The sequence below is a fragment of the Alexandromys fortis genome, unplaced genomic scaffold (assembly GCF_014885135.2).
Source record: "Alexandromys fortis isolate MF-2015 unplaced genomic scaffold, M_Fortis_MF-2015_v1.1 scaffold_110, whole genome shotgun sequence".
NCBI classification, from domain to species: domain Eukaryota; kingdom Metazoa; phylum Chordata; class Mammalia; order Rodentia; family Cricetidae; genus Alexandromys; species Alexandromys fortis.
In genome coordinates, this window is record NW_026068014.1 from 5,910,586 (window position 1) to 5,938,429 (window position 27,844).

General features: G+C 42.9%; 1 protein-coding gene across 1 annotated transcript in view; it reads right to left on the minus strand.

Moving 5' to 3' along the window:
* Positions 1 to 27,844, minus strand: part of Psd3 (pleckstrin and Sec7 domain containing 3) — a 528,693-nt gene that overhangs the window by 430,583 nt on the left and 70,266 nt on the right. The window contains exon 2 of the mRNA XM_050162307.1: positions 3,613 to 4,490. Within this exon, the coding sequence (XP_050018264.1) occupies positions 3,613 to 4,389 (777 nt within the window). The 5' untranslated portion in view covers positions 4,390 to 4,490. The remainder of the gene's footprint in view (positions 1 to 3,612; positions 4,491 to 27,844) is intronic.

A 27,844-nucleotide genomic window follows, 5' to 3' on the forward strand; every position in this document is an offset into this window, starting at 1 on the left:
AATTTACTCTGACAGACTAGCCATGGGAAGGTGAAGGACCTTTGCTGGCATCACCATGAGCCGAAGCCCCGCCTCCTCTTGACCCAGAAAGCTGGTGGTGCTGAGTGACAAGACTCGGTTAGCTCACAGTCTGCAGTCTCTCATCCGCTCTCCCCACCATGGATATCAGTTAGGCTCAGTTAGCTCTGATGACAGTCCTCAGGCTCTCATCTGCTCTCTCCACCATGGGTATTAGTATAACGTCAGCCAGAGGCTCCAGGACACATCAGGTTACCTTCCAAGGGAGTCTCCCCAGCTGTCGAGATCATGAAAGAAAGTTGAGGGAGGCCTGGGATCTGGGTAGATGATTTGACAGTCAGTCCTAAGGTATCATGTCCTAGCTGTGAGTCCCAGCAAGCTGCAGACCATTTTTAAACATCTCCTCTCATTGGGGATTTGGGAATGACGCCACATACATCCTCACAGAAGGGAAGATAGCACTTGGGAACTGTCCAGGTCACAGAGTAAATGAGAGAAAACTAGAGCTAAGTTCCTTTCGTTCTTGCGTTGCTTTCATTGGTTAATGAATAAAGAAACTGCCTTGGCCTAGTTGATAGGGCAGAACTTAGATAGGCGGGGAAGACAGAACTGAATGCTGGGAGAAAGAAAGGCAGAGTAAGAGCCGCCATGGAGCCACCAGAGACAGACATATTGAATCTTTCCCGGTAAGCCACTGCCACGTGGCAATACATAGATTAATAAAAATGGGTTAAACTGAGATGTAAGAGATAGCCAATAAGAAGTTAGAGCTCATGGACCAAGCAGTGTTTTAATTACTACAGTTTCTGTGTGGTTATTTCAGGGCTAAGCTAGCCATCGGCCGGTAAGAACAAGCAGCCTGCCTTGCAACAGCTAAGTTCTTTTTACTAAGGCTCAGTCATCCTACAAATGAAGAACCAGGAGGTTTGATTCACTGCACTTATTCCTTCCCTACTTACTCACGTCCTTATATCTGCCTTAGATCACACATCCTTCTTACATCATTACTTAGACCCTTACATCCATTCTTCCCTCCTCCCTGCCTCTTTACAGAGGATGCCCTCCAATGACTTTCACTCTGGAGCCTGGGGCTTAAACACCAAGAAAATACATTTGGCCATTTGTACTGTTACAAAGAATGTTTATTGTTGACATTCAATTTTTTTTTTTTCTGGAAAAGTTTCTACAAGGAGCTCAATGCTACAACACGCACACAGGAGTGATGAGACTTCACTACAATCAGCATTTCACTTTAAATAGAATCGACCGCACGTTTCTCCACTACATCAATTGTAAAATCCCACTGTGAGTCATCAAGGGTCTCACCTCTTATAGCTGATTGGACAAGAAAATGTTTTAATCAATCTTTTTATGTTCATATAGGCAAGTTCTCAAACATGAAAATACTGGGTAGGTTTCAGAATCTTTTTTACTGGGGGTGGGGAGGGATACTTCAAGCTATCCAGATGGACAGAAGGAAAAAACTTGATTTGTTGATTCTTCTCAAAACAACAAAACACAAACAAACAAACAAAAAAAACCCATAGCACAAGGGTGGATCACCTGACTTGACCCTTGTGAAGCTGTTAAAAGATTTGTAGATCCAAGGGTCAGGTTCTGTAGCCATATTCTCTGACTAGATTCTGGAATCCCTCTGCTGCACCTCAGACTCCGCGGCATCTCTGACCCTCCTTAACGTCACATTGGCCTTGATTCTCTTGTTTCCCTCAAGGGAGATGTAGGGCCATAACTGCTAGGGCCATTACTCAGTGATACAGTGCTTGTCCAGCATGTGCAAGGGCTTTGGTTCAATCCTTAGGGCCACAAGGTTTTAAAAAAAGAAGTCAAAGGTACTGAGGGTCTTTTTCAACTAGTACCTGGGAACGCAGATATCCATGTACAGCAACTGCAAAGCAAGGGATACTGTTGTTTTCAAGATGAAGAAACTGAGACTCAGTTCTGGTGGCTTGTTTACAGTTAGGACTTAACCTTGGGACATCCATTTCCCCCTGGGATTTCTGTATCCTTTCATTTCAGCAGAACAGATGTGGGGGAGGGGGATCCATTTACTTAGGAAGCCAAGATAAAACTTCTACTGCTGATATCCGCATTCTTGAGCCAGCTCCCAAAGCACTTCTCCCAGAGAACTAGCCACGGGTCTGAGGCTTGAGCCTATGTTCTAAAGACCGGAGGAAGAAGCTCAGAGGTGACTAGCATCAAAGTCCATAGATAACTACTGCGTGTCCTACATCTAGATACTTGGGCTCAGATGCACAAATGTCATGCCTCCTACATCTCTGCAGGAAGGGAGATACAAACACTAGATGGAATGTGAACTATTCCGTAAGGAAGTATGCTCACAGTTTCGCTCTGGAGAGAACTTGGACTTAGCCTTGATTGTGGCTCTGCCAGCCCTCTGTTTAAAAGAGCAAAGAGGAGGCAGGGTAGTGTGCAGAAGTACGCAGGAGACAGGCACAGATCTGGATAAAGCAGATCACCACCGAGCCCTCAGAAGGCTGCTGGGGATTTCACCTAATTCTCCTGCAGCTTCTCCATAATTCCTTTCATGATGGCCTTTTACATACACCACGCCTTTCTTCTAGCTCATTCTACTAATCCTTAGATGTAGACTCAGTTTTACCCAAACCTTCTTGCCCAAATGTACAGAATAACTACATATCCGAGCTACTGGGAAAGGGAAAATGAAAAGTGGCTATTTTAAATTTTGTTCACCCATCTTGAGAGTGGTGCCCCTTAACTGGGTGGAGAGGGTGGATTCAGGAGCCGGCATATCAGGAAGAGTGGTCCAGAGATGCAGAAAACAGGATGCTAATATACCACAGCATGGCTATGACCAAAAGAAGAGTTTAGAGAAACCCAAAGGAACCCTGGATATCACACGGGTCCACCTCCCCCTTTTTGATAGAGTCAGAGGCTCATATCCAGGTCTGCTCCTCCACTTGTTGCCCAGTGCAGATGGCAGGCAAATGTGGCCTCTAAATGTCACGTGTTCAAGGAGACCAAGTGTTCCAAGGCTGTGCTTCAGTTACGAAAAATGCCACTCCCCACTGAAGTTTCCTCCCTATTTTCCTCAGCATTACCCTTGAAAATAGGTTTTACTTTATTCTTTTTTTTTTTTTTGAAAGGAAGGAGAGCATTTTGGCTTAAGTGCACCTTAGCTATCTTTTCTGAAACTGGAGATACAAGCCTCAGTTTCTCAGAACGGTCATGAGAATGAACACCTAGTATACCGGTTGCCCACTGCCCCATCCCATGTCTGTAGATGCCCTGTGCTCCTCTCTGACTGTCTCTTATAATGTAGTGTCTTCCTTACCCACCTTCTCCTTGACAGAAATCTTGAGAATCCGATACTCACTGTCTCCCTTAGGGCAGGATGTTATGGTGGAGAGAAGGCAGCAGAGTATGGGAAAGAGCCTAAGAAATACTACAGCTGGAAAGCGCCTCTGCTGCTGAGGGATGACTGACCTAAGGAGAGGGTGACCCTGGGTCCAAACACATATCCGTGCCTGTCTCCGTTCCCTCTGCTGTGCATTGGCTGCGGTCTAGAGGACTGAGGTATATTCAGCTCCTTACCTTGAGAGGCACAGCAGCAGGTGGGGCCAGGCAGCTCTGGCTGATCTGAAGGGTCGGGCAGTATCTGAAGAGGTGGGCCCTTGTTGCCAGGACCGTGGTACCTATTCCTTCTCCACAGTTCTTCCCAAGTACCTCTTCCCTAGCAGTCTCTCTCCTCTGGATTGCCCATTTACCCCTGTGAGCAACAGAGGACCGGCTACTTTGCGGAACCGAGAGTTCAGTGACCTTCCTGGCTTGTGGGTCCATACCCCACAGGTCCTCATGGGCAGAAATGACTGGCCAGTGCTTCCAGCCCATAGAAGGACGGCTGCTTCCATCATTCATTGTAGGAGCTGGGCTAGCAAGCCTGCATGGCAATTGTTGTGGTTGGCCAAGTTTCCTAGAGGCAGTGGCCAGGCACCGCCTACTGTGCGGGGATCCGCAAATACCACCCGTCCTTACATCCAGATTCTGGAGTTTTTCTGTTTCTTCCTTCTTTTCCTTCAGTGAATAGCAATTGAAAACAGCTGGCCTCTGGGTTCCAGGGCTTTCCGCGGGCAGCAGGCTCAAAGGAGAAGTAGCTAAATCCTGTGCACATCTGAGGTCCCAGCAAGCCAAGAAGCCCGTCCTGGGACTTGGGAAAATGTGTCCCTCCTCCAGGCCCCCTGGGGCTGCTGTTAAGGCTGCAGTGGCTGGTGAAGGGGCGGGGAGAGTTAGGGTAGCCCGGGTAGGGGGGGCCTGCAGCTGGATGAAGAGGAAGGAAGTTTTCATCTGCTGTTGCTGAGGCTGCTCGGCCATTTCCTCCAAGGGAGCAGGGCTGGTCCTCGCCAGGGCTTTCGACCTCAGTGTCTCAGCAGCTGCAGGCAGACATGACTCAGCCCCATGGTTTCACCAGCAGCCTGTGGAAGGAAATAACACACCTTTAGCACCCAGGGGGAGTCTCCGACGAGTTGGGGGCCAGAGGACTGTGTTTGCTGGAGAACTGGACTCTGCTCAGAGTCACAAAACAAACAGATTGGTGGTGGAGAAAAGCCTACAAGCGACAGATGTGTGTTTGTGGTCAGGGGCCTGCCTATGTCCAAAGAGAATCACTTCCCTCACTTTTTCCTGCTCATTCACTGTTTAATCCTAAATTCTCTTAACTATACCTGGGATTTGGAGTCTGATCTGAGACGCTATGTGGTTATCAATGAAACCTCTTGTGAACTTTGAAATGGACTTTGTCTGTATGTGTAAGACAGTTGCAAACACTCTAAACCTTTTTCTGAAGCTCTTGTTTGAAGACAATGATGCCTTAGGGGTTCTCATGGTCTCATGATCCAGGTCAATGCATTCAGTACTACAGTTTGAATTTGCTACTTCCAAAATTGATGCATTGCTGAAGTAACTGAGAGGAGGACCTTCCGGGAGGTGACTAGAGTCTGTGACCCACCACCCTGGGCTTGGACCACAAGCAAGCTCCTTGCTGATTGACTCCCCTGGTGCCCACCATGGCAGGAAAGCAGTATAGCTTCTGGCTAGTGTACTAGAGCCTTTGGAAGTTCTCAGCATGGCCAGTTGGGATTCTAATGTGGATTTTCCTATCATTTCAGAGGGTTTGTTCGTTTGTCTGTTTTCTATCAAGGTTTAAGGATAGACAAAGTATGCAGTGTTCATAGTATCCTACAAAAGAACTTTCTTTGATATTGTAATAATTCAATAGTTTGGAAAGAGGTGAACTGCCCGTAATGGGAGGAGCTGTGCCTTCAGTAAGGTGGAGGGTTTAGGTAAGGAGGACGCACTATCTTGTATTAGCTTCCCAAGGTGCCAGCCACTGCATCCAGTGCTTTACAGACCATTATTTCATGCAACACAACACAAACCTATAAAGTAGAGGACTCTGTAGTTAGGGGGCAGGTGGCTCCTAGCCGTGATGACTTTGTACTGCACAAGTAGGCAAGGCTGGCAAAATGCCACATGAGAAATTTCACAACTCCTTCATCTCTTCATAGTTAGAAGTTCAAATGTCCAACATTCCAGTTAAAGGAAGGACTGAGGAAACACAGATAGTGGCAGTGATGGGCCTAGGACCTTCCTCTCTGCTTTTTACATGTGAACTTCTTATACGGTGACAGATACTATAGTTCTAAGCTGTGTGACCTGGAATACAAGACATGCAGGGAAACGGATGGTACGTGGGAGCTGGTGGTAGGGTTGCCCTCAAAGGTACATGGAGGAGACCTCCATGAGAAAGCAATAAATATTAGGGGGCTACTAAAGGAGCTTTTGTTCTGGGTAAGAAGTAGGAGGAAGGGACAGAGAAACAATAAATGGCATTGTGATTGAAAACATGCATGTCAATCACATGACAGACAACCGTTCCTCTGAGTCTTCCTTCTACTGGGTGGCTGTGTGACCCTGGGAAAAGTAATTTTTCTTTGTGAAGATCAATTTTCTTAAAGATTAGCTAATAATGCCTAGTGTACAAGTTTGCTATTTATGTAGGGATTAAATGACACATTGCACACAAACCCTCAATAACAATTAGCTTCTCTAGGAATGTCTCCACATATTGAAGCCTTGAAGAAATTTGTTCATGCAGCAAAACAATGAAAAGATCATACACATGGGTATATACATCTCACATACATGTATGCACACATATGCATTGTTTTCGCCTACAGTGGGTGGCCATTTGCATGTTTTTATGTTTCCAGTCTGACAAGCCTCTAGGAGCAGAGGAAGTACTTGGCATGTGAGAGTCGGGAGTGGATTTGGGGTTAGGAGACATAGGCTTAAGTTTTGGAGTAACCATCCATTAAGTGTGACTCATAGAAAATCTCTGAACCTCAGTGGACTTATGTATAACACAGCAAAATGAATGTCTATCCTTCCCACTTTACAGGTCAAATGGGATGATGATCTGTGGGAAAGTCATTTGTAAGCACAGAATGCTTGAAGTTGTGATGTGTTGTTACAGATATAGATACATACATCACACACACACACACACACACACACACACACACACACACACATACATCTCTATGTCTATATGAGGGTTATTTTTGAGAGAAGATCTCCAATAGCCTAAACTAGCCCTGAGCTCAGGATGACCTTAAACTCTTGATCTTCCTGCTTCTACCCTCCAAGTGCTGGAATTAACGGGCATGCACTATCTATAGTAATATAGTAACATTATTGATGCTTCCAAGATAAATCCCTCTCTGTGGTTTCTATGAAGTCCACGGTTTCACTGCTTTGAAAGGATTCTAAGCTAGCTTCCTATTTTCCTGCCACCATGTCAAGATTCATGCAAGGCAGACAGAAATGACATATAATTTAAATGACACCATGTCTTAGCTAACCGTGATAATTTCTTCTCCACAATTCTAGAAAGAAAGAAAGAAAAAAAAGAGTTCTAGAATCTTCTCAAGGATAGAGAGGAAGGACACAGTGTGTGAGAGTAATGGAGCACTCCATTCCTTCTCTTCAACTGTCGTCGCGACTTTCTGAAGAGCAGCACGGCCCTCCTATTGGGGATACAAAGAACGAGCAGGGGATATGGAGTCATTTGCTCGAAGTCACACCGCTAGTGAGGGCAGAAACTGATCTTTCCATCCAGGTGCAGCTCTTTCTGCCCCTCTTTGAGGGGTAAACATCATCTACACGGTGTATTCAGCCGTCTTCCTGTCTCCAGGGGCAGCATCCACTGCTCACCTCACACTCTCTAGGTTTGTTTCCCAAGTATTTCTAGAAACATTCCACTCCGTTTCAGCTCAATGGAATGACATCGTGCCACTCGGTTCTCATCTATTTCCTCAGGGGGTGGCGCCCCCTGTTGGTGTCCTTAGCAGTTACAATGGTGCCCTCTGGAGTCCCTGGGTCCAATTTGGTTGTACCTTACCCATATTCACAGCTTGCTAGGACCAAAAGAATGCAGTATCAGGGGAGCTCCTCATCAATGAGGACAGAAAGGTTATATTTGGAAAGTGATGACAATTCTTGATTGATTGATTGATGGAGAGATAAAGCTGCGTTGGGGTCCAGTAAAAGACTATAAAGAAGTGAAGGAATAGGATGCAAGGGCATGCAATATGGAAACAGAATAAAAGATGCAACCCAGGGGGTCAGAAATACAAGAATAAGCACTGAGCACTGACTCACACCTCAGCAAGCGGGCTTCAGAATCCTCCAGAATATCCTATCTACTGGGCACCCATCCTCTTTCAGGACTATAGTTTAGCTTCTTTCCCGTTATGAGGAACATAGTGAGTTTGATGTGAACTTGATGTAAACTGATAGTGATGGCGACTGTAGCTACTGTCTTTCGACTTCGTGGTGATTTAAAAGAAAATGGCCCCCAAAGGGCATGGCACTCTTAGGAGGTGCGGCCTGGCCTTGTTAAAGTAGGTGTGGCCTTGTTGAAGAGAGTGTGTCACTGTGGAGGAAGGCTTTAAGGTCTCTTTTGCTCCAGCTTCACTCAGTGTGACACGGAGTTTCCTTTTTGTTGTCTACAAAATGTAGTAACCTCAGCCAGCTACCTATCCAGCACCATGTCTGCCTGCATGCCACATGCTCCCCATCATGATGATAATGGACTGAACCTCTAAAACTATAAGCCATCACCCCAATTAAATGTTTTCCTTTATAAGACTTGCTGTGGCCATGGTGTCTGTTCACAGCAATAGAAACCCTAACTAAGACAGTCTTCTATAACAGCATGCCATAGACTAGGTGACTTAAAGAAAAGTTACTTCTCATGCTTCTGGGGATGAAAATGTCCAAGGCCAAGGTCCTGGAAGATTCTCAAGAGGCGTCTTTCACTTTAATCTCACACGATAGAGAGGGCACAGACTGTCTCTTGGGCCTCTTTTCTGCCACTCATGGCACAACCACCTCCCAGTGGCCCACGTCCCATTTCCATCTCCTCTCGTCCCCAGAATGTGGCACATACTACATTCCGTGTCTCAGAGTCACCGGTGCTGCCGTCTGCAGACGTGGCACAGAAATTACACAGATGCAGGAGTGGGCCCAGGCCTGACAGGCTCTGACAGCTGCTCCTGCAGTGCCGTCTCATTCCACATCAGTGTGTCTGGGAGCCACTTTATCTGCCATGGATAAGGGATCGAGAGAGGCTTTTTAAACGTCAAGTTTCCCATGTCCCCTCTTAAGTCCCAGGGTACATGTTCCTGTGACTCCTCAACCTCACACTCTATCCACACTGGCCGGAGTGACGAGTTTCTTGCCTCTTTTCAAAGGGCAAGACCAACTCATGTCATCAGAGATGACACCATGTCTGGGAACCCTCTTGCAATGATCCGTATGGAAGAACCAGATGGCAAGTCTTGGAAAATATTTTAATTAGGAAGTCTTTCCTTTCCATCCTGTTTCTATTTCCTCTCCTACCCCTGCCCCACCCCATGCACACACTGGCACGTTCTTAGTGATTCTTTCTGCTTTAAATTGATATGGGCCTGCACTGGCATCTGATCAAACAGGCCCATTGCTTTTGAAGTAAGTGGGAAAAAATGCTGAACCAGACAGAACCCTGGACCAGAATGAGCGCTCTGTTCTGTGTCCTGCGCAGATGTCCACACGTCCTGTCCTCTGGAGCCCTTAACATGAAGGGGGCACTGGGTGTTAGCAACAGAGGTCCCGCAGCTAGGAAGAGGTGAGCAAGGCTTTTCTACAAAGACAGGCTGGGGCTGTGGGGATGAGAGTGTGGATGAAGGACTAAGGTGGCTGTACTCTGTGCCACCCGAACTCTACTTCACCTGCCTTCTAATAATTGCAGGTCGTCCCCAGTGGAGTCACTCCACATAGCTGTGAGTTTACTGGAGAGAGCAGTCACGGCCGACAGAAAAAGAGGAGCTGCTCTTACAAACACACCTTCTATGTGGGGGAAAGTGGGGCACCTTCCATGGAACTTGGTTATGTCTGCATTTTATTGTTTGATCTTCCCTAGCCAGGTAATTCTCATTGGCTGGTCAGCTCACTCTCCATGTAGCTGGAGGCTTAAGGTAAGCAAGGCCCAGAGATGAAGGACGTTGGCTAGGCTAACCAGGGGCAAAGGCAGCACTGCGGCCTCTCGTGTCTGGGCTCCAGAGACCCTGTCAGACCCGTGCCTGGATCTCACCAGCCACTATCCTGTTGCTCCATTCCTCACTGAAGCCGATCCTATCAATTCTATATGTGCTTTTGTGTTGGCCTAGGAAGACTCAAAGTGGGCCATTTTCACTGTCTGTGGGCACCACAGCCCAGAATTGGCCTGAGTCTTCCCTGTTTTCTTCATTGTTTTTCTGCATCGAGACAGGGCAGTTCCTCAGGCCCACTATTCAAACCCTGTACATTGATCATTGCTCTGACCTCTCCCTTCTTCTTCCCTCTGACTGCCTCCTGCACCTTGGAAGAGCCTAACAACTGGGAGATCACCACCAGCCACTGGCTCTCCTTAGTCCTTTTTTTTTTTTTTCTAGAACTTTCTTTCAGCCACGTTCATTTTGATGCCAGTTTTGTTGTGATGAAGAGAAGAGGGAAAGAGGGGGGAGAAGCAGAAACACAGCTACATCTGTCAACATTTCCTTTTTACTTATTCCGAGTTATACTTAAAACTCATCCAAAGGATTTTAACATTGCAAATGTCTCTCATAAGCAAAATATTTGGCTCAATTATAAACTCAGAATTGAACTGCATGTTGGCAATTTTTTTATATGTATTACAGATAACAAAATTCACTGAAACACTATCAAACTGGTGTATTTAACAGTATGAGTATAAATTCGCATATGAGATACAAACATGTGCAGTAAAGTAGTGTTTAAAGATAAGTGAAACGGGTTTTATATTTGTGTGTCTTCCTGCTTGTGGAATCCAAAGGGCAGAATTGGGATTCTTCCTTTCTACCTTGTTTCTTGAGACATGAGATGTCTCTCTGAAAATGGAGCTTGCAAATTGACTAGGTTGATTGACTAGGTTGACTAGCCAATACACTTTTGTCTATGCCTCCCGGCACTAGGATTATAAACACACTTCGTCATATCCAGACTTATGAGCAGGCTGGCTGGGGATCAGGTCCTTACACCTGCAATCAAATGAAAAACTATTACAAAAAAAAATACGTGGTTTGAGCAGTTCCTTGTATCCAGTACCCTCATGTTTAAGAAGTAAAGAGAGACTCTGAAGCTAACTTGACCATTCAGCAGACACAGTAACAGGGAAGGCACAGGCCAGATTTCCACACCACCATCTGTCACCGTCTGCTCCCTGCAACACATAGCATCTTGGTTTCTTGGAGAAGAAGAGAGGCTGCATGGAATACTCGGGCATGGTGGGGTGAGTCACGCTAAGTGGCACATAAGATAGAGAGGCATGAGGCTCCCATTTGCCTGGCACCTTAAGAAATTTCAATACCCTCAAAGGGATACAGACAGGCTATGAGCCTTCTCTGGAAACCTGGAAATAGAAGAAAGGCCTTTTTATCTTCAAAGAGTAGGGGCAGAGGACAGAAAACAACACTTGGAAGTAGGATTTGACCACAGTGATCTCCACTAGGCTATTTAAATGACATAAAATGGCTCTTTGGTCCATTTAACACACACACACATATACATTAGACTTCTTTCCTTAAGATCTTTGTTTGTCCCCTAGGGTCAAATGGATTTAGAAACTGGAGGCTAATAGACTCTCCCATAGGATGAAATGTTAAAAGTGCCATGAAGGCCTCCTGGGCCTTCTGTCCTATGATCCACTAAGGGGCCACAGAACTGATTCTATCCCTGTAACTTCATTTGTCTAGAGTATGTATTGTTCTAGGTTAAGTGGCGGATTCTGCTTTAAAATCAGTGGTGTTCTTTAGACCCAGACTGGCCCACAAATGCCTACACCACAGAAAGCAATGAACCGGTGGGAAGTCTTCTGGTCATCAGAAGCATGCTGTCGGACAGGATGGAGAGGTCCTGTCTCTTCCTCTTCCTCTCATGTGCCGGCCATGATGTGAGCAGTTATTTTCTACCTTGCTGCTGTGCTGTGCAAAGCAGAAGGGCCAGTCAAGTGTGGATAGAAACCTCTAAAACCATGAACCAGAATTACCCTTTTCTCCCACAAATTAATTGCATTTCAAATCTGTGTTACAGTAATGGAAAGGAAGGAAGAGAAAGCCCCAAAACCTTTCTTATTTTCGTGCAAGTGAATTTCCCAGGCTACTTCTGTATCCGGGTTGTTTAACCATTGACATTGTGATACGTTGTATCTACCTAGCTGCTGCCTGAGACCTGTGAATAACGTATAAAGCAAATGTAAAAATGTGTGGCCAGTCACATCCATAGCTGTCCAGAATCCCATGTGGCCCACAGCCTTGGGTCTAACACTTGGGTTGATTGACCAGATCCAGCTATTCCTGTGATGGGGTGGTAGCAAGGGGAGAATGGGGCACACATGCCAGGCATAAGCCTTAACAGCACCCAATATCTTAGGTTCACTGAAGTCAGGAAGGTGGGTAGCAGAACTCAGCAGAGCTAGTCTATAGACTCGGGGTTTACAATGACAGCTGGGGCGGAGGAGTAGACTTTCATTTAGCTTTTTTTCTCTTCAACTTTTAAAATATAGTCAATGATTTTAAAACACAAACAAAAAAGAAATAAAGGAAGAAAGGCTCTTTTCATTCTTTCAAGCTCCTTTATTTACGAATAATTGCATGTAAAGGAAATACCCGTATGTTGGGTGGGAGGGGGGGTCGTTACCTGGGTGCAATTGCTTTTTGTTGGTTTTGCATTTAAGGTAGAAAACAATAATCTTAAAAAAAATATCCAACCAAGTCAAAAACTGTGAGGAGAAAGACCTGAGGGGATAATGTATACATTCTGGTCTCTGGTTACAGAGGCCCATCTGAAGGGCCATCAAGGATAGTGTTGGGGAAGCAGACAACACACTTGGTTTAAGAGCAGTTCCTGGGGATTTGGGGAGGCTTTCATTCCTAAGGAGCAACTGCTGTTTCCTGACTGGGTAATCTTAAGCAACTAACTTAGAATTTCTGACCTATATCTTCTCATCTATGAATTATGACTGCAACGTTATCTGTTTTAAAGAGTTGCAGCAAGCACTAATACTTAAGAAAGCAATTTATAAAACAGATATCATGGATAAAGTGAGTTATTTTTCTTAATAACTGGCTTCACTCAAAGTTATAAAACATCGTGCGCAGATGGAGTCTCTGAAGAGACTCTGAGTAACTCAAAGTTTAGAAAATAAATAGCAATTATGCGGTGAAGGAAGAGGAGAGATTATTTATGCCTTGCTGAGGCAATCCACATGCACACAAAGAGACCTTGTGGCTGGTGATTTTCAGGGCAGGCTGGGGCCTGCAGACCCCCAGGGAGGCAGGGCTGCGAAGAGGGGAGCCCAGGTGCTTTGACTTGAGACAGGCAGTGACAAGACCCCATCCAGGAGGCATTGCACACCTTGTTAGGGAGCTTACGATTTACACCCCCCGAACAATGTTTTCACTACTGTTATTAACTACATTACTATTATATGCAAATGCATGCGTATATAATCTATTTAATAAGCGTACTTTTTTAAAGAGTTTCTCCACTTGTTCAGTTTCTGAAGGTGGTGACTTCCACTGGTAAGCTTGATTCTTTATGTAGGATTTCAATTTCACTGGGCTTTGTTTACTGAGACAGTCTTGCAATAGATCTTAAGTTGACCTTGAACTCATGATCTTCCTGCCCCTGCCTCCTGGATTTTAAAGCCATGTACCATCCATGCCCAACTTTCAGAATCTATAGCATGCTACTCTGCTTCCTGAATTTTCAAGAGTGGAATGTAATCTGCCATGTGTCCTTAAGATCTTTGGCCATGGATGTTTTTCCGGAACCCCACTCTCTCCCTTTTCCAGCGCTCAAGGGTTTTCATTTCCTCACTGAACAGCGGGAAATGCTGAGGAACCATTGTTCGGCTCACTATCTGTCCTTGCTTCTAAATATCCCTGTGGCTTTATCAGCATTTCCTCATCCCTCCTATGCCGGGCAAAGACAGCCCCCACTAAGAATTTTCTTTGCAGGAGAAGCTGCTTCTTCCCCTTCATGGATGAACTTGACATCAATAATGCAGCCCAAGCTAGAGGCAGGCCTTCTACCTCACTCCTGCATGCCTGTCCTTGCCTGTTTCGGGGATTCAGCCCCTCCTTGAACCAAATGGCACTAATCTACTAGATCAAGTGAGTCTACCAGACCAAGAGTGGAAAGTTACTAAGGACAAAGCACCAAATGTCCCAGTGCCCAGCTGGAGATCTTGCCCCCAGGTCACACGGCTATACACTGCATCTCTGTCTATAATCTCATTCCAGAAACGCTAGTTACATGCTAAGGGGATGCATGTTTATATTAATGCATTTTCATAATGATATAATAACACATTGGGAATGTCCATTGGCATCCATCTGTGAAGTTTACTAAAATTTACTTCCTAGATGCCAGACTACCTGGGAATTAACATAATGCTGTGTCCTCTTAATTAAAATAGAAACAAACTTATTCAGCTGCCTTTCACAGTAGTTTGGTTGGCCCTCCTCTATATTCTCCGTATTTCTCTGGCTCCTCCTGTGTCATAGATAATCCAATGGGTGAAAATGGAGGCAGCAGGAGCCTGAAGAGCCCAGGGAAGGGAAAAGAGCAGAGGAGGATGCTTTAGCAGGCTCTGGACCCTGCCCTCATCACAGGATCTCCTCCATACAGTGCTCACTCTGCTGAAAACTTTTGGCTAATAAAACTGCTTCTGAACAAAGTGTCCATCTAGCCTGCTAGAAGTGGACCCTGGCATGAACTCAGTTCAAGCCTTGTAAGCCTTCCCGACTCCCCACCCCCTTGCTCATCTCTCCTGGTGCTCCAAGCAGAGCTGTTCCTGGCTTTTTCCCCCAGGTACCTTGAGTAGAATTAGCTTTTGTTTGTTACAAAGCACATCTTTTTTTTTTTTTTAATTGGCTATTTTTAAAAATTTTAAGAGTCATATTGTCTTTAATCACTTTTTCCAGACACTATTTCAGTCCAGAGAGTTGGAAGGATCTGGGCCTCTGAACCCCAGGGCTGGCACACACATGTCTGAGTAAGAGGACTTACTCTCCCAGTTTAAAGCAATCTGATTTGGGAGGAGTGGGAGGATGTGAGTGTCTAAAAATAGCCAGATGAATATGGGAATCTTTTTCCAGTTAGTGTAGAAAGAGTCTTTCAGCCTGATTAGCCCCTAAACCACAAACTATAAATGTTTTGCAGCTTGTTACTACAAATATGTTCTGAAGTAACCTAGGACATTCATTCAAACATGGTAATTTGAACATGGTGAACATGAGGTTGAACTGTTGCATCAAGTCAAATATCAAATCTTAGTAACAAAAATAATTATTGTATATAAACTAGTTGCGTATTCATATTGTCCTTTTCTTTGTAAAAAGATATGCCTATCTGCTAAATTATTTTATATCACCATCATCTTCACCTACCATTTCTTTCTAATTCAACCCATCCTGTGTACCATGTTAGGAATATTTGCCTATAAAATGAATACAAATAATTTTGAGATTATTTTTGTCTCAAAATATTCTACATTTTCTGTTGAATCTGAGAACAGCAACAGGACCTCCCTGTGTCCTGCGCTCAGGATTTGCCTATGTACCTGTAGTAACGGGGCCAGGACCCTCACCTGCCTCCCTCACTCTTGGTCACGAACTCTTGGTGAGAATTTGAGGAGTATGCTGAGCTCCGCTAACTGCTGAGCTAATGGTGCTGGGCATCTTAGTTACGATCCAACTGCTGGGACACAGCACCACTACCAAGGCGATTTAGCGAAGAAAGCATTTATCTGGGGTTTTCATTTCAGAGCATTAGTCCATGACCAGGGCAGGGAGCAGGGCAGCAGGCAAGCAAACATGGCCCAAAAGTTGCAGCTGAAAGCGCCCATCTTACAGGTGGCGGAGAGAGAAAGAGGGTTGACTAGAAATGGCATGGGACACTGAAGACTCAAACCTTACCTCCAGTGCCACACCTCCTCCAACAAGGCCACACATACTCATCCTCCCCAGATAGTACTATCAACTGGGGATCAAGCATCCAAATATATGAAGCTATGGGGGTTATCACATTCAAATAGTGAAATATTCTCAGGTCTTGTGGAAGCTTCAGTCCAGGGAAACAACAGTATGAATAAAAAAAATAAATAAACTGGCTTGTATATAGAAGTTGTAAAGTGCACCAGGCAGTGGTGGCACACACCTTAAATCCCAGCACTTGGGAGGAAGAGGCATCCGGATCTCTGTAAGTTCCAGGGTAGCCTGGTCTACAAAGTGAGTTTCAGGACAGGCTCCAAAGCTAGACAGAGAAATCTTGTCTTGAAAAACCAAACCAAACAAACAAACAAACAAAAATAACAGGAACAGTGACCGGGAATAAAGGCACCAGAAGGTTCCTCTCTACCATTGCTGATGCTTGACATCTGTAGGACCTTGAGGCAGAGGAAGCAGAAATGTGAGGTGCCTAAAATGGACCCATTTATAAGGTTGTCACAGAAAGTACCATGTTCCCTGGTCCAAAGGGAATGGTGTGAATGTCTGTGTGGGATTGTTATTCAGGCGGTCGCACAAAATGGTGCTAACCTGAGGCAAATGCATGCAGGCTCTTCTAAAGAAATCTTGGGGAATTCTAAGTATGGTCGGCGGAGCTAATCAGTTCTAATTCGTCGATCAAAGAACAGTTATGTGGGGTGCACGTTGATTGGACCGGGCTAGCAATAGTTTTCCCCATTGTGGGCCTTTCATTCACGTATGGTTAGTGACAGCCATACCCTGTAACTTTGGGTCCCCCTAGCCTTATAAGGACAGGTTTGAAACTGTTTACCTTGACTGCGGAACGTTATAGACTCAGGTTTGGGTCATTATTTACAATGAAGATGCTCTGTGTCTAAGATGAAGTCACACTTCAGCTCCTTCAGTATAGAACGAGGAAGATGGCTGAATTCATTCATGGTGGTAAGGTAGATAAAAGAAGTCATTGTATTTACCAAAAGTGATCAGAATAATGGCATAGAAAACTATAAGCAGGAAATGATGCTTTCTGGATTATAGTATGAATAGTGAGCTACTGGGAAGATCACTGAAGTGGAGTCCAGGGTGAGGCTGAAGGACTTTCAAAGCACGGGTAGTTGAACTCAAAAGCCAGAAAGTCACAGTTTGTCTCAAGTGTTTGACATTGCCAGCTGACATGTTAGAGGGGTACTGATCTAGGACAGCACAAGTATTGAACTGATGAGCTAAAGTAGATGGAAATCAAAATCTTTTGAGATAAGGACTTATCTCCAGTGGTAAATAGATTGAGATGTCAGGGATTTGAAATTGTATTTTACAATACACACTACAACATACACTTCATTTAATGTGTGTGTGTGTATGTGTGTGTGTGTATGTACATGCACAAACCATGGCCCATTTGTGAGGGCTCAGGTGGTCAGGCTTGGCAGCAAGGGCCTTTGTCAGCTGATCTGTCTTACTAACCTGAGACACCAACTTTCTATGATAACTGAAATTTCTGAGGGCTCACTAGAATTGGGATGAGACAAAGACTGAGAACAAGGAACTGAGGTCTCACTAAACGAGTTAGAGGGATGGAGAGATAGCAGTGATGAGAATGAAGATTCATCCATGCCGTATGCACTTCAGAAGACAATACCTCTGAAGAAAAGGAGGAATAGTTGACTGGAGGTAAGAGAGGGGGACACAAAGGTACCTTCTCTCTGGGCCTCTGAGACTCAGAACTGTGAAGAAAAATATACATTCTGATGGCCTAACCTTTAGACTCTAAAGAGAAATATCTTCAGAAGTCTACCATGTTCCAGAATGAAGGCAAGGAGAATGTTACAGAGGGACATTGGGATGCCCACACGTTTTATGTTATGTCAGGTATACAAGAACTATGGCAATGAGTGGCTGGGTGACAGTAGACAAGGAAGATGCTGGGGACAAAGGATGTATGCTGGGTGAGGCCTTTAGGCATCTTGGAGAAGCATTGATTCTGGCATTCAGGGCCTAGTCTCTTTCTCCCATTATCAGTGTGGAAATTTTCTCTTGAAGTCTTCTGATCTCTTTTACTTTCTGTCACTTCTGACTTCTGTCTTTCCATGAAATACTTCGACTTTCTCTACTTATTCTAATTCCATCTGACTTTATCATATGTACTAAAGGCCACATTTTTTTTTTATTTGCAAAATCCTGTCTGCTCCTTCAGAAATGATTGGTGTAGGAGTTCCTTCTGTATTTGTGTTGCGTTCACTGGTTAATAAAGAAACTGCTTTGGGCCTGCTGATAGGGCAGAACTTAGGCAGGCAGAGAAGACAGAACTGAATTCTGGGAGGAAGAAAGAAGAGAGAAAGAGCTGCCATGGAGACGCCAGGTCAGACATGCTAAATCTTTCCCAGTAATCCACAACCTCATGGTGATATACAGATTATTAGAAATGGGTTAAATCAAGATGTGAGAGTTAGCCAATAAGAGGCTAGAGCTAATGGCCAAGCAGTTTTAATTAATACAGTTTCTGTTTGATTATTTCGGGTGTAAGCTAGCTGGGTGGCCAGGACCAAAAGCAGGCCCTCTCTCCTTCAACAAATGACTATTTCTGCTTCTGAAATTATGTTTGAAGAATTGTATATGGGATTTGAAAAAAATGTTTTGAAACATTTTACCTTCTTTTGTGCAATCTTGATGGAAAACAATAAAGACTGAATGGAGCTTCCTGTGTTTCTTGGTCTTCCTCACTTCCCTTCCAGGAAGGGTAAATACAGTTGTTGCTAAAGGCTGGGACTCCAAGTCAATAGACAATGGACATCTGCTTTGGTCAGAAGCTGATAACAAGAGGTTGGTGAAGAGGAGCTGAAGAGAGAAAGAGTGGAACTAGGGTGGGAATTGAAATGGACAAGGAGACCTGAGCGTAGAGTTCAGAGAGATGACTCATGTCATCTGGGAACCATAGATGGCTGCTTTCCTGAAGCCTGACTTTAGTTCTCTTTCAAGATGGTGCATCAGCCCACGTGTATCAGAGTCTTTGGTTGCTGTGGGAGATGTACCTTCAGTAACTGGAGATGCTAGCTCCACTGGCTTCCATAGTCTCCAGCAACAGATACTTCATGTATACAGTCTTTCTCAGAATAAGTTAACAAGCTGATGAAACACCCTGTAGGGTATGTAGGGCAGGTGTTGCCTCTATAGTTTACACCTAGAGATTCTCGAGGTGACCCATGTAATCTCGCCCCCCCTGCTGAAGAGGGAACCTAAGGTCTACCTTATACTATGTAAATATATACTCTACCCCTGAGCACATCTCCAGTAGAAGATTTCTTTGTTTACATAAATGTTAATAGATGGATAGGGCAATGATCCAGGCATGCTGTACTAGCATCATTTATTTTAGCTCAGCTCTGTGGCTCCCCTGAATGAGCAGCCAGAGCTGGTTGTTAAGGTGACATGTTAGCAGAAGGCAATGGGAGATGTTATGTGTCTGTATCAGAAGCATGCATCTGCAGAGGTTAGATAAGGGATAAATCAGAGGTGCACAAAATACTTTCCTGATATGATCACTACAGAAAGATTACAAAGGTTGGATTCATTGTGTGGACACCACCTGATGATTAGTATATAAAGCCTAAGGTACAGTATTTCTCTAGTGGGGTTGGAACTATGAGTAATCTGCCCAGGTGTTCCAGCAATAATTAATTTACTATTTTTGAGTTGCTTCTACAATATAAGAGTTTAGCAAAATTCCAACTCTATAATAACACATCTAGTAATAGCATACATCTAATCATTGTTAAAAAGAAGTATATATTTAAAAAAAAATCACTTGTCTTTTCCCTGGTGAGGAGGAAGGGTATTCTTTCAGACAGATGGCACTAGTGACCGCCCTTTCACTGTGTCCATTTTACTTTGAGGACTAAAGGTCATGTCAACACCCAAAAGTTGAATGTCACAGCTGAAGCTACCTTTTTTTGAGTCCTTTGTTAAATGTCATTGAGTAGGAAGCCGGGAGATGACTAAGGAGTTGAACTGGGGAAACAAGAGGGAGGTGAGCTGCATGTGTTACCTTCATATCAACCTCTGCCTGCTCAGCTCTCATCCATTGCTGTTCTGATGCCTTCTCCTGGTAGTTCTTGTGTAAACTGTGATTGCTTCAGGGACACCCAAGGGAACTTGGATACATCCACCGTCTGGACTTGAATGAGATTGTCATAGGCTGTCAGGTTTGGAGGCTCTGAGACATCCTCATGTCCTCCAAGTCAATGCCTTCTCCCAAATTCTACAAGTCTGAGAATCTTAATACATGTTAATATTGGCTTAATTAATTTCTTCTCTTGGAAGTCAGGTTAGGGTTTCCATTAGCATGGCCGGTTGTACTTACAAGCGAGTAAGTACTTCTCTCAAGCTGAGTGTAACCTGCTTGTTTTGTTAGTGAACATTCATAATCTTTACATTCAACAAGCTTATATTTTTTTCTGTATTTTATATAATAATTCAATAAAAAAACCCAAAGGAAGGAAGAGAAGACAGAAAAGCCTGACCATAAGGCTAGCTCGAGAAGATTGAGTTTGATTCTGTAGGCAGTTGTAGGTCACTCTGTGTTATGTACTTAGGGTGTGGCACTGCCCTAAGCATGCTAAAGGGTGATCAGTTTGGCACTGGGGGACAGTTTTAATAGATTAAGACAAAAAGTAGAAAATTGCCTAAATCTTGGATGACAAGGGCTCAGAATATATTGGGTTGATGGTGGTGACATTTAAAAAGTTAACAGGAGCCGTTCACTACATAAGGAACCAGCTTTAAGAAAAACTAAAGAACACTCGGCATATGTTATGGGATGATTTGCATATGCTAATGTTTAATATCACACTATACTCCTTTTTGACTCCTATTGTGATGAAATTTCTCACTGTCGTCAGTTGGGGAAGGCACGAGACAATCTACATAGACTGGTTCAGCTTTTTGGTAGAGCACCAGCTTTGAGCTAATTCCTATTCTCAGAGATAAAACCTATTAGTGTTTACATATTCAAGAAACTAGCAGTGCGAGCCCTGCCCATGTGTTTTCCTTTGTTTTTCAATGTATCCTGATAATGGTATCAAAAATTCTTACCTTGCCAGGTAAACACTACTGACTGTTTTAGGAGCAGTTCAAAGCACCAATTTAATGGCTGAATATTTGATATTGAAGAGACTATTGCTTTCTTTGGCATAAAAATACAGATTTTAGGGTTTAGATTGAACAGATTGATGTTTATGCTTCTGAAAAATGATATGAAAAATAGCTTGGCCTGGGACCCTTAGTATAATTTATATTCATGTATAACTTCCACAATCCAAATTGAACCAACTCAGAATGACACCAATTTACTGAAATTTAATGAAACCAAGCCTGTCCATACTTCTTCTTCTGGTTCAACAGAATGATGGTCTTTAAATTCTTGTTAGGCACCTCATTTCATTTCTGCATGATGATCCAATAAGGATGAGTAGAGGAGCCACGGACACACTGCCTTTTTCCAGCCCCCAGGAGGAAAACAAAAGCTGGTGCTCTGAGATGAGGAAGGAGTTAATCCCACCCCGTAGCTTGCATTAATCTGTAATAATGTGCACAAGTAATTTGCATGAACTGGGATAATTGTATCATCATTATGTAGCTATGCCCTCATGCCAGTCACTGACGTGCTATCTGATTTTATTAAGTTCCTCGGCCCCGGAGAATCTTATGAGAAGCCAGCTATCTGCTCATTAGCAGTTTAGCTGTGACCTTATAGTTTTTTTGTTTTGTTTTTGGACTTTGCTTTGGCCTCCTGCCCTCAACCTAACATGGTTTGTTTCATAATCTATACTGTCACTGTGCCCTCTTGACCCAGAAGAGATGCAGATGAATGGGAGTATTGATGGCAGCTTTACAGCTTCTGCAGCAGGCAGTGTGCCTTAATTCCTATCACTTGGTTGTGGTTTCTCTGGGAATAAGGGAGAGAAGAAAAGATCAAGAATAAAATAGTTATTCCAGGACTTAAAGGGCCACCATTTAGTATTGTCCTATATAATACAACCAAATTGTCCATGACATTGAGTGAGCCCCATGTGGACAGTCGTTATCTCCTGGCATTTTTGAGGATCCCTGTGCAATCTTGTCATCTTTGTAAAGGCTTTGACTGAAATTCAATTCTAATTCCCTATCTCTACTTTCTACTCTATTCAAGCAGAAGAAGAAGAAGAAGAAGAAGAAGAAGAAGAAGAAGAAGAAGAAGAAGAAGAAGAAGAAGAAGAAGAAGAAGAAAGAAAGAGAGAGAGAGAGAGAACGATTAGCTAGACTGTTGGTGTGTGGAATGACAAAAGAGAAGGGTTCAGCCTGCAGAGCCAAAACACAGCACTCATAAGCGATCAACTCCAAGATGAACAAGGGCACAGCCCACACCTAGACACAGTCCAATGAGAAATAGATGCTAAAGCTCAATAACTAACAGATTAAGAAATAAGATTCTATTTTACACAGGAATAATCCTATAAAACTCACACTTGCACAAATTGTGCAAGAATTGAAATATAAACAGTTGAATTGTGTTCATCTGTAAAGGACAATGAAATAATCATGTCTGCAGAAAAATGGATGGCTCTAGAAGTCATTTTGGTATATAAAATAAACAATGTGGGAAAAATATCATATATTCTGTGGATTCTATATCTATAGATACCTGTCTGTATGGATTATAAACCTGGATGTTATGTATTTTATATATATATATTATGTGTATATATAAAACAAATGACTGTAACTTTATGATTAGTTAAGAAACATGGATATGAATTCTGATCCATTGTCTCCTAACTGTGTGATCTTGGGCAAACTGCTCTGCCTTTTTTTTGTTTCAAGTTTTTAATCTTGGAATAAAATGGTGAAATCAAAAGACCATTGTTGAATAGTAAACAGATCAGTGGCGTCAGAGTATGCCTGAAATACATTTTGTTATTAGTAAGTATCTTGCTGTTATTCTAATTTTCTATTAGTGAAAATTCCACATGTTGGTTTCTTAACTAAACACTACTATAAAAAAATCTAAAGACTCTACTTTCAATGGGGAAGAAATCTAGACTCCTAAACAAGTTTGAACTGCACATTAGAGCCATTTCAATATTCACTTACTTTCTTCTTTCTTTACACTCCGCACTTTTCTTAGATGAGTTTAAATGTCTACAGCAGGGTTTCAGGGTTGATATCAACAGGATATCTGGAGTTCCACAAATATCTTTACAGAAACATGGCGCATATCTTTCTGACTGTATTGTTTCCTCAATTTTAGATTCAAGTAGTGACCTCTAATAGCCAAGGGACAGCACCATTCTCAATGTGGACTCAGTAAACTTCTATGACCGGGTGTAGTGGAAAGAACTTGTCCTCATCAGCTGATGGTCTCTATTTTTTTAAATTATAGTCATAATAGGAAGCAGAGCCAATACAAAAATGAAGTAGAAATAAGCAGGAACCACTCTTTTTCCAGAATAATAAACTCCTGAAAAATTAAGCCCCATTCTGCTTCGAAGGGTCTATATTTCCTAATCTGTTCAATACAACAGTCAATACTTATGTGTACCACATAAACCTTGAGATGTACCTACATATAAAACTCTGGAGATAGGGATGGTAATGCCTGCAGACGTTCCTTTATTGTATAAGATTGTTTTGGCTATCCTGGGTTTTTTGTTTTTCCATATAAAGTTGATTATTGTCTTCTCCAGATCTGTGAAGAATTTTGATGGGATTTTGATGGGGATTGCATTGAATCTATAGATTGCTTTTTGGTAGAATTGCCATTTTTACTATGTTGATCCTCCCAATCCAAGAGCAAGGGAGATCCTTCCATTTTCTGGTATCCTCTTCTATTTCTTTCTTCAAAGACTTAAAGTTCTTGTCAAATAGATCTTTCACTTCCTTGGTCAGGGTTACCCCAAGATATTTTTTGCTCTTTGTGGCTATCGTGAAAGGTGATGCTTCTGTGATTTCCCTCTCTGTTTCCTTATCCTTAGTGTATAGGAAGGCAACTGATTTTTTGGAGTTGATCTTGTATCCAGCCAAGCTACTAAAGGTGTTTATCTCTATTACAGAGCTACAGTATTGAAAACAGCTTGGTATTGGCATAAAAACAGAGAAGTCGACCAATGGAATCGAATAGAAGACCCTGACTTTAACCCACAAACCTATGAACACCTGATTTTCGATAAAGGAGCTAAAAGTATACAATGGAAAAAAGAGAGCATCTTCAACAAATGGTGCTGGCAAAACTGGATGTCAATCTGTAGAAGAATGAAAATAGACCCATATCTATCACCATGCACAAAACTCAAGTCCAAGTGGATTAAAGACCTCAATATCAGTCCAAACACACTGAACCTGATTGAAGAGAAAGTGGGAAGTACTCTACAACACGTGGGCACAGGAGACCACTTCCTACGTATAACTTCAGCAGCACAGACTATACGAGCCTCATTGAATAAATGGGACCTCCTGAAACTGAGAAGCTTCTGTAAAGCAAAGGATACTGTTGCTAAGACAGAAAGGCAACCCATTGACTGGGAGAAGATCTTCACCAACCCCGCAACTGACAAAGGTCTGATCTCCAAAATATATAAAGAACTCAAGAAACTAGACCGTAAAAGGCTAATCAACCCAATTATAAAATGGGGCACTGAGTTGAACAGAGATCTCTCAACAGAGGAAGTTCAAATGGCCAAAAGACACTTAAGGTCATGCTCAACTTCCTTAGCGATCAGGGAAATGCAAATCAAGACAACTTTAAGATACCATCTTACACCTGTCAGAATGGCTAAAATCAAAAACACCAAGGATAACCTTTGCTGGAGAGGTTGTGGAGAAAGGGGTACACTCATCCATTGCTGGTGGGAATGCAAACTTGTGCAACTACTCTGGAAAGCAGTGTGGAGGTTTCTCAGGAAATTCGGGATCAACCTACCCCTGGACCCAGCAATACCACTCTTGGGAATATACCCAAGAGAGGCCTTATCACACAACAAAAGTATATGCTCTACTATGTTTATAGCAGCATTGTTTGTAATAGCCAGAACCTGGAAACAACCTAGATGCCCTTCAACTGAAGAATGGATGAAGAAAGTACGGAATATATACATATTAGAGTACTACTCAGCAGTAAAAAAACAAGGACTTCTTGAAGTTTGCAGGCAAATGGATGGAAATAGAAAACACCATCCTGAGTGAGGTAAGCCAGACCCAAAAAGAGGAACATGGGATGTACTCACTCATATTTGGTTTCTAGCCATAAATAAAGGACATTGAGCCTATAATTCGGGTTCTTAGAGAAGCTAAATAAGAAGGAGAACCCAAAGAAAATCATATAGGCATCCTCCTGAATATTAACCATCATCAGGCGATGAAAGGAGACAGAGACAGAGACCCACAATGGAGCACCGGACTGAAATCTCAAGGTCCAAATCAGGAGCAGAAGGAGAGAGAGCACAAGCAAGGAACTCAGGACCGCGAGGGGTGCACCCATACAATGAGACAAGGGGGATGTTCTATCGGGAACTCACCAAGGCCAGCGGGTCTGGGTCTGAAAAAGCCTGGGTTAAAACCGGTCTCGCTGAACATAGTGGACAATGAGGACTACTGAGACCTCAAGAACAATGGAAATGGGTTTTTGATCCTATTGTACCTATTGGTTTCGTGGGAGACTAGGCAGTTTCGTGGATGCTCACCTTACTAGACCTGGATGGAGGTGGGTGGTCCTTGGACTTCCCACAGGGCAGGGAACCCTGATTGCTCTTTGGGCTGACGAGGGAGGGGGACTTGATTGGCGGAGAGGGAGGGAAAGGGGAGGCGGCTGTGGGGAAGAGACAAAAATCTTTAATAAATAAATAAATAAATAAATAAATAAATAATTAAAAAAAAGCTCTGGAGACTTTATTTTATTTATCTTTGACATATTGGTTAGGATGTTAATGTTTTGTATATATTGGTTTAAATAAATTACATCATTAGAATAATATCATCTTTCTTTTTAACTTTGAAGTGATAAGTGTGGCTTATATATTTCTGTTGGACACACTAGTACGACATAGCCCTCAATCCTTCTGTTGGAAACCAGCCATCTCTTTTTCTCATTGTGTGGAGATGGCAACCAAGAAAAATGGTTCAAAGCAAAGCCTTGGCCCAGAGCCACAATGTCGACCTTACTTCACTTTGACAATATTTGCTATCTGTGCTGTCTTCTTATTCTTTATATTTTTATAATTACTTAACTTGGAATTGGGTGAGAGGGCTGGGGTGGGGGAAGCAGAAGGGCAGAGTGCAGAGATTACCCACCCATTTCAGTTCTCTGGGGAACATCATGCTGTTTACATTGGATACCTAAGGTGTCGAGACAGGCGGTGCACACAATTTAGACCAAAGCAAATTATAAGTGGAAAGATTATTTAACATAACCACTTGGATACTTACATATTCTCCATGATTCACCAAAGCCCACCAATAATTATAAAACTCTCCTGGGAGTCTTCCTAGCAAGGATCTGTCTATTTGGATGTCAGGGTTATATCTTATAAGGTCCACTGTTGGTTGGTGGCTTCCTGTTTGGTACTGACGATTTTTATTTAAATTCTGTTGTGAAAGGCCAAAAGGAAGCAGATGTTGGAGGACCCACTGTAGAGGAGTTGCCACCAGTAGCTCAGAATGAGATTTTCTTTTGAGCAAGAAAAAGAGGTAGTGTCTTAAGGTGAACAACTGAACTGAAAGCTACAAACTCTGTCTCTCTCTTCATATGTGTGTGTCTATTTTTATCTATCTATCTATCATCTATCTATCTATCTATCTATCTATCTATCTATCTATCTATCTATCTATCTATCATCTATATATCTATCCCAAAAACTGTTCCAGAATCTATTTGAGGACAATAACTTGTTCTGTACTGATAAGAACCTAATTTTAGACTCTTTCTCATTTAGTGTGATGATCACAGGATAAAACCACAGGCAAGCTGATGTGCTTGGTTCTGAGCTGTTGATCCTAACCCTACCACAGTATCATAGTGTACTGAACACCTCTGAAATGGGTTACTTCCTCAAGACCAAAACACTCATTGTTTTATAATATTTCTGACCCTGTGATTTCAGACAAGGGATTGTGAGCCAGACTGTGGGATACCACAGCTCAGAAACTAGACAAGTAGCAACCAAGCTCTCTATCTCCTTAGTCATTCCCCTGACTCAGCCACTTTTCCCAGATTATTCTTGCCTTCTTGTTTTAGTACCCACCCATAGAATTCCACACGAATTTGAAGGTAACTCTGTGCAGCCTGGGATAGTTACTAGTTGTGTTTGAGCTTTTTGCATGAGGCAGTAGTTTTGTTTGGAATTTTGTTTAATTTTTTTCTATCAGTTTTACTCTATCTAAATCTTTAAAGTGTAAGAAAAAATTTCTTCTTTAATTCAAGCATGTCTCCAGCTGGCCCATATGCATGTCCAGTGAGTTTTCATATGCTCTGTCAGAACTGTGTTCACTCAGCTTGAATGACTGCATTTTTAAGTTCTGAGTGTGTGAGCCACTGCCCAGCAAGAGCAGTGACCCCCCAAACTCAGCTTTGCTTCTCTGGGAGGCTGACTCAGAGTGGAATGAAAATTCACCACATGTTCCTTCTCAACAAAAATCGACAGCAAGATCTGCTTTACTCATTTGTTTGTTTTATGCATAACACAGTCTGCTGCTAAAAGTGTTGGTTTCTGTAGGCTGTATTTCCCTTTTTGTTTCTGCAATGTTTCAATGGAATTTAATTCTCATACAACATTTCCCATTTTAAAGTCTTTCTAGCATACCAGAGTTGCACTATCAATACACTATGTAATTTCAGAACTTTACATATTATCACATGAGTTGTTGGCTTTTCTCCTCTCTTATCTTCCTCTGGAAACCAAGGGCCGAATTTCTGTCTATATGGATTTGTTAGTTTAGGCATTTCATATGAATAATAAAACCATAGTATCCTTTTGTGTTTGCATTTATGATTTCCCTCCCTTCCTGCTTTCCTTCCTTCCTTCCTTCTTTCCTTCCTTCCTTCCTTCCTTCCTTCCTTCCTTCCTTCCTTCCTTCCTTCCTTCCTTTTTTCTTTCCCTTCCTTCCTTCCTTCCTTCCTTCCTTCCTTCCTTCCTTCCTTCCTTTTTTCTTTCCCTTCCTTCCTTCCTTCCTTC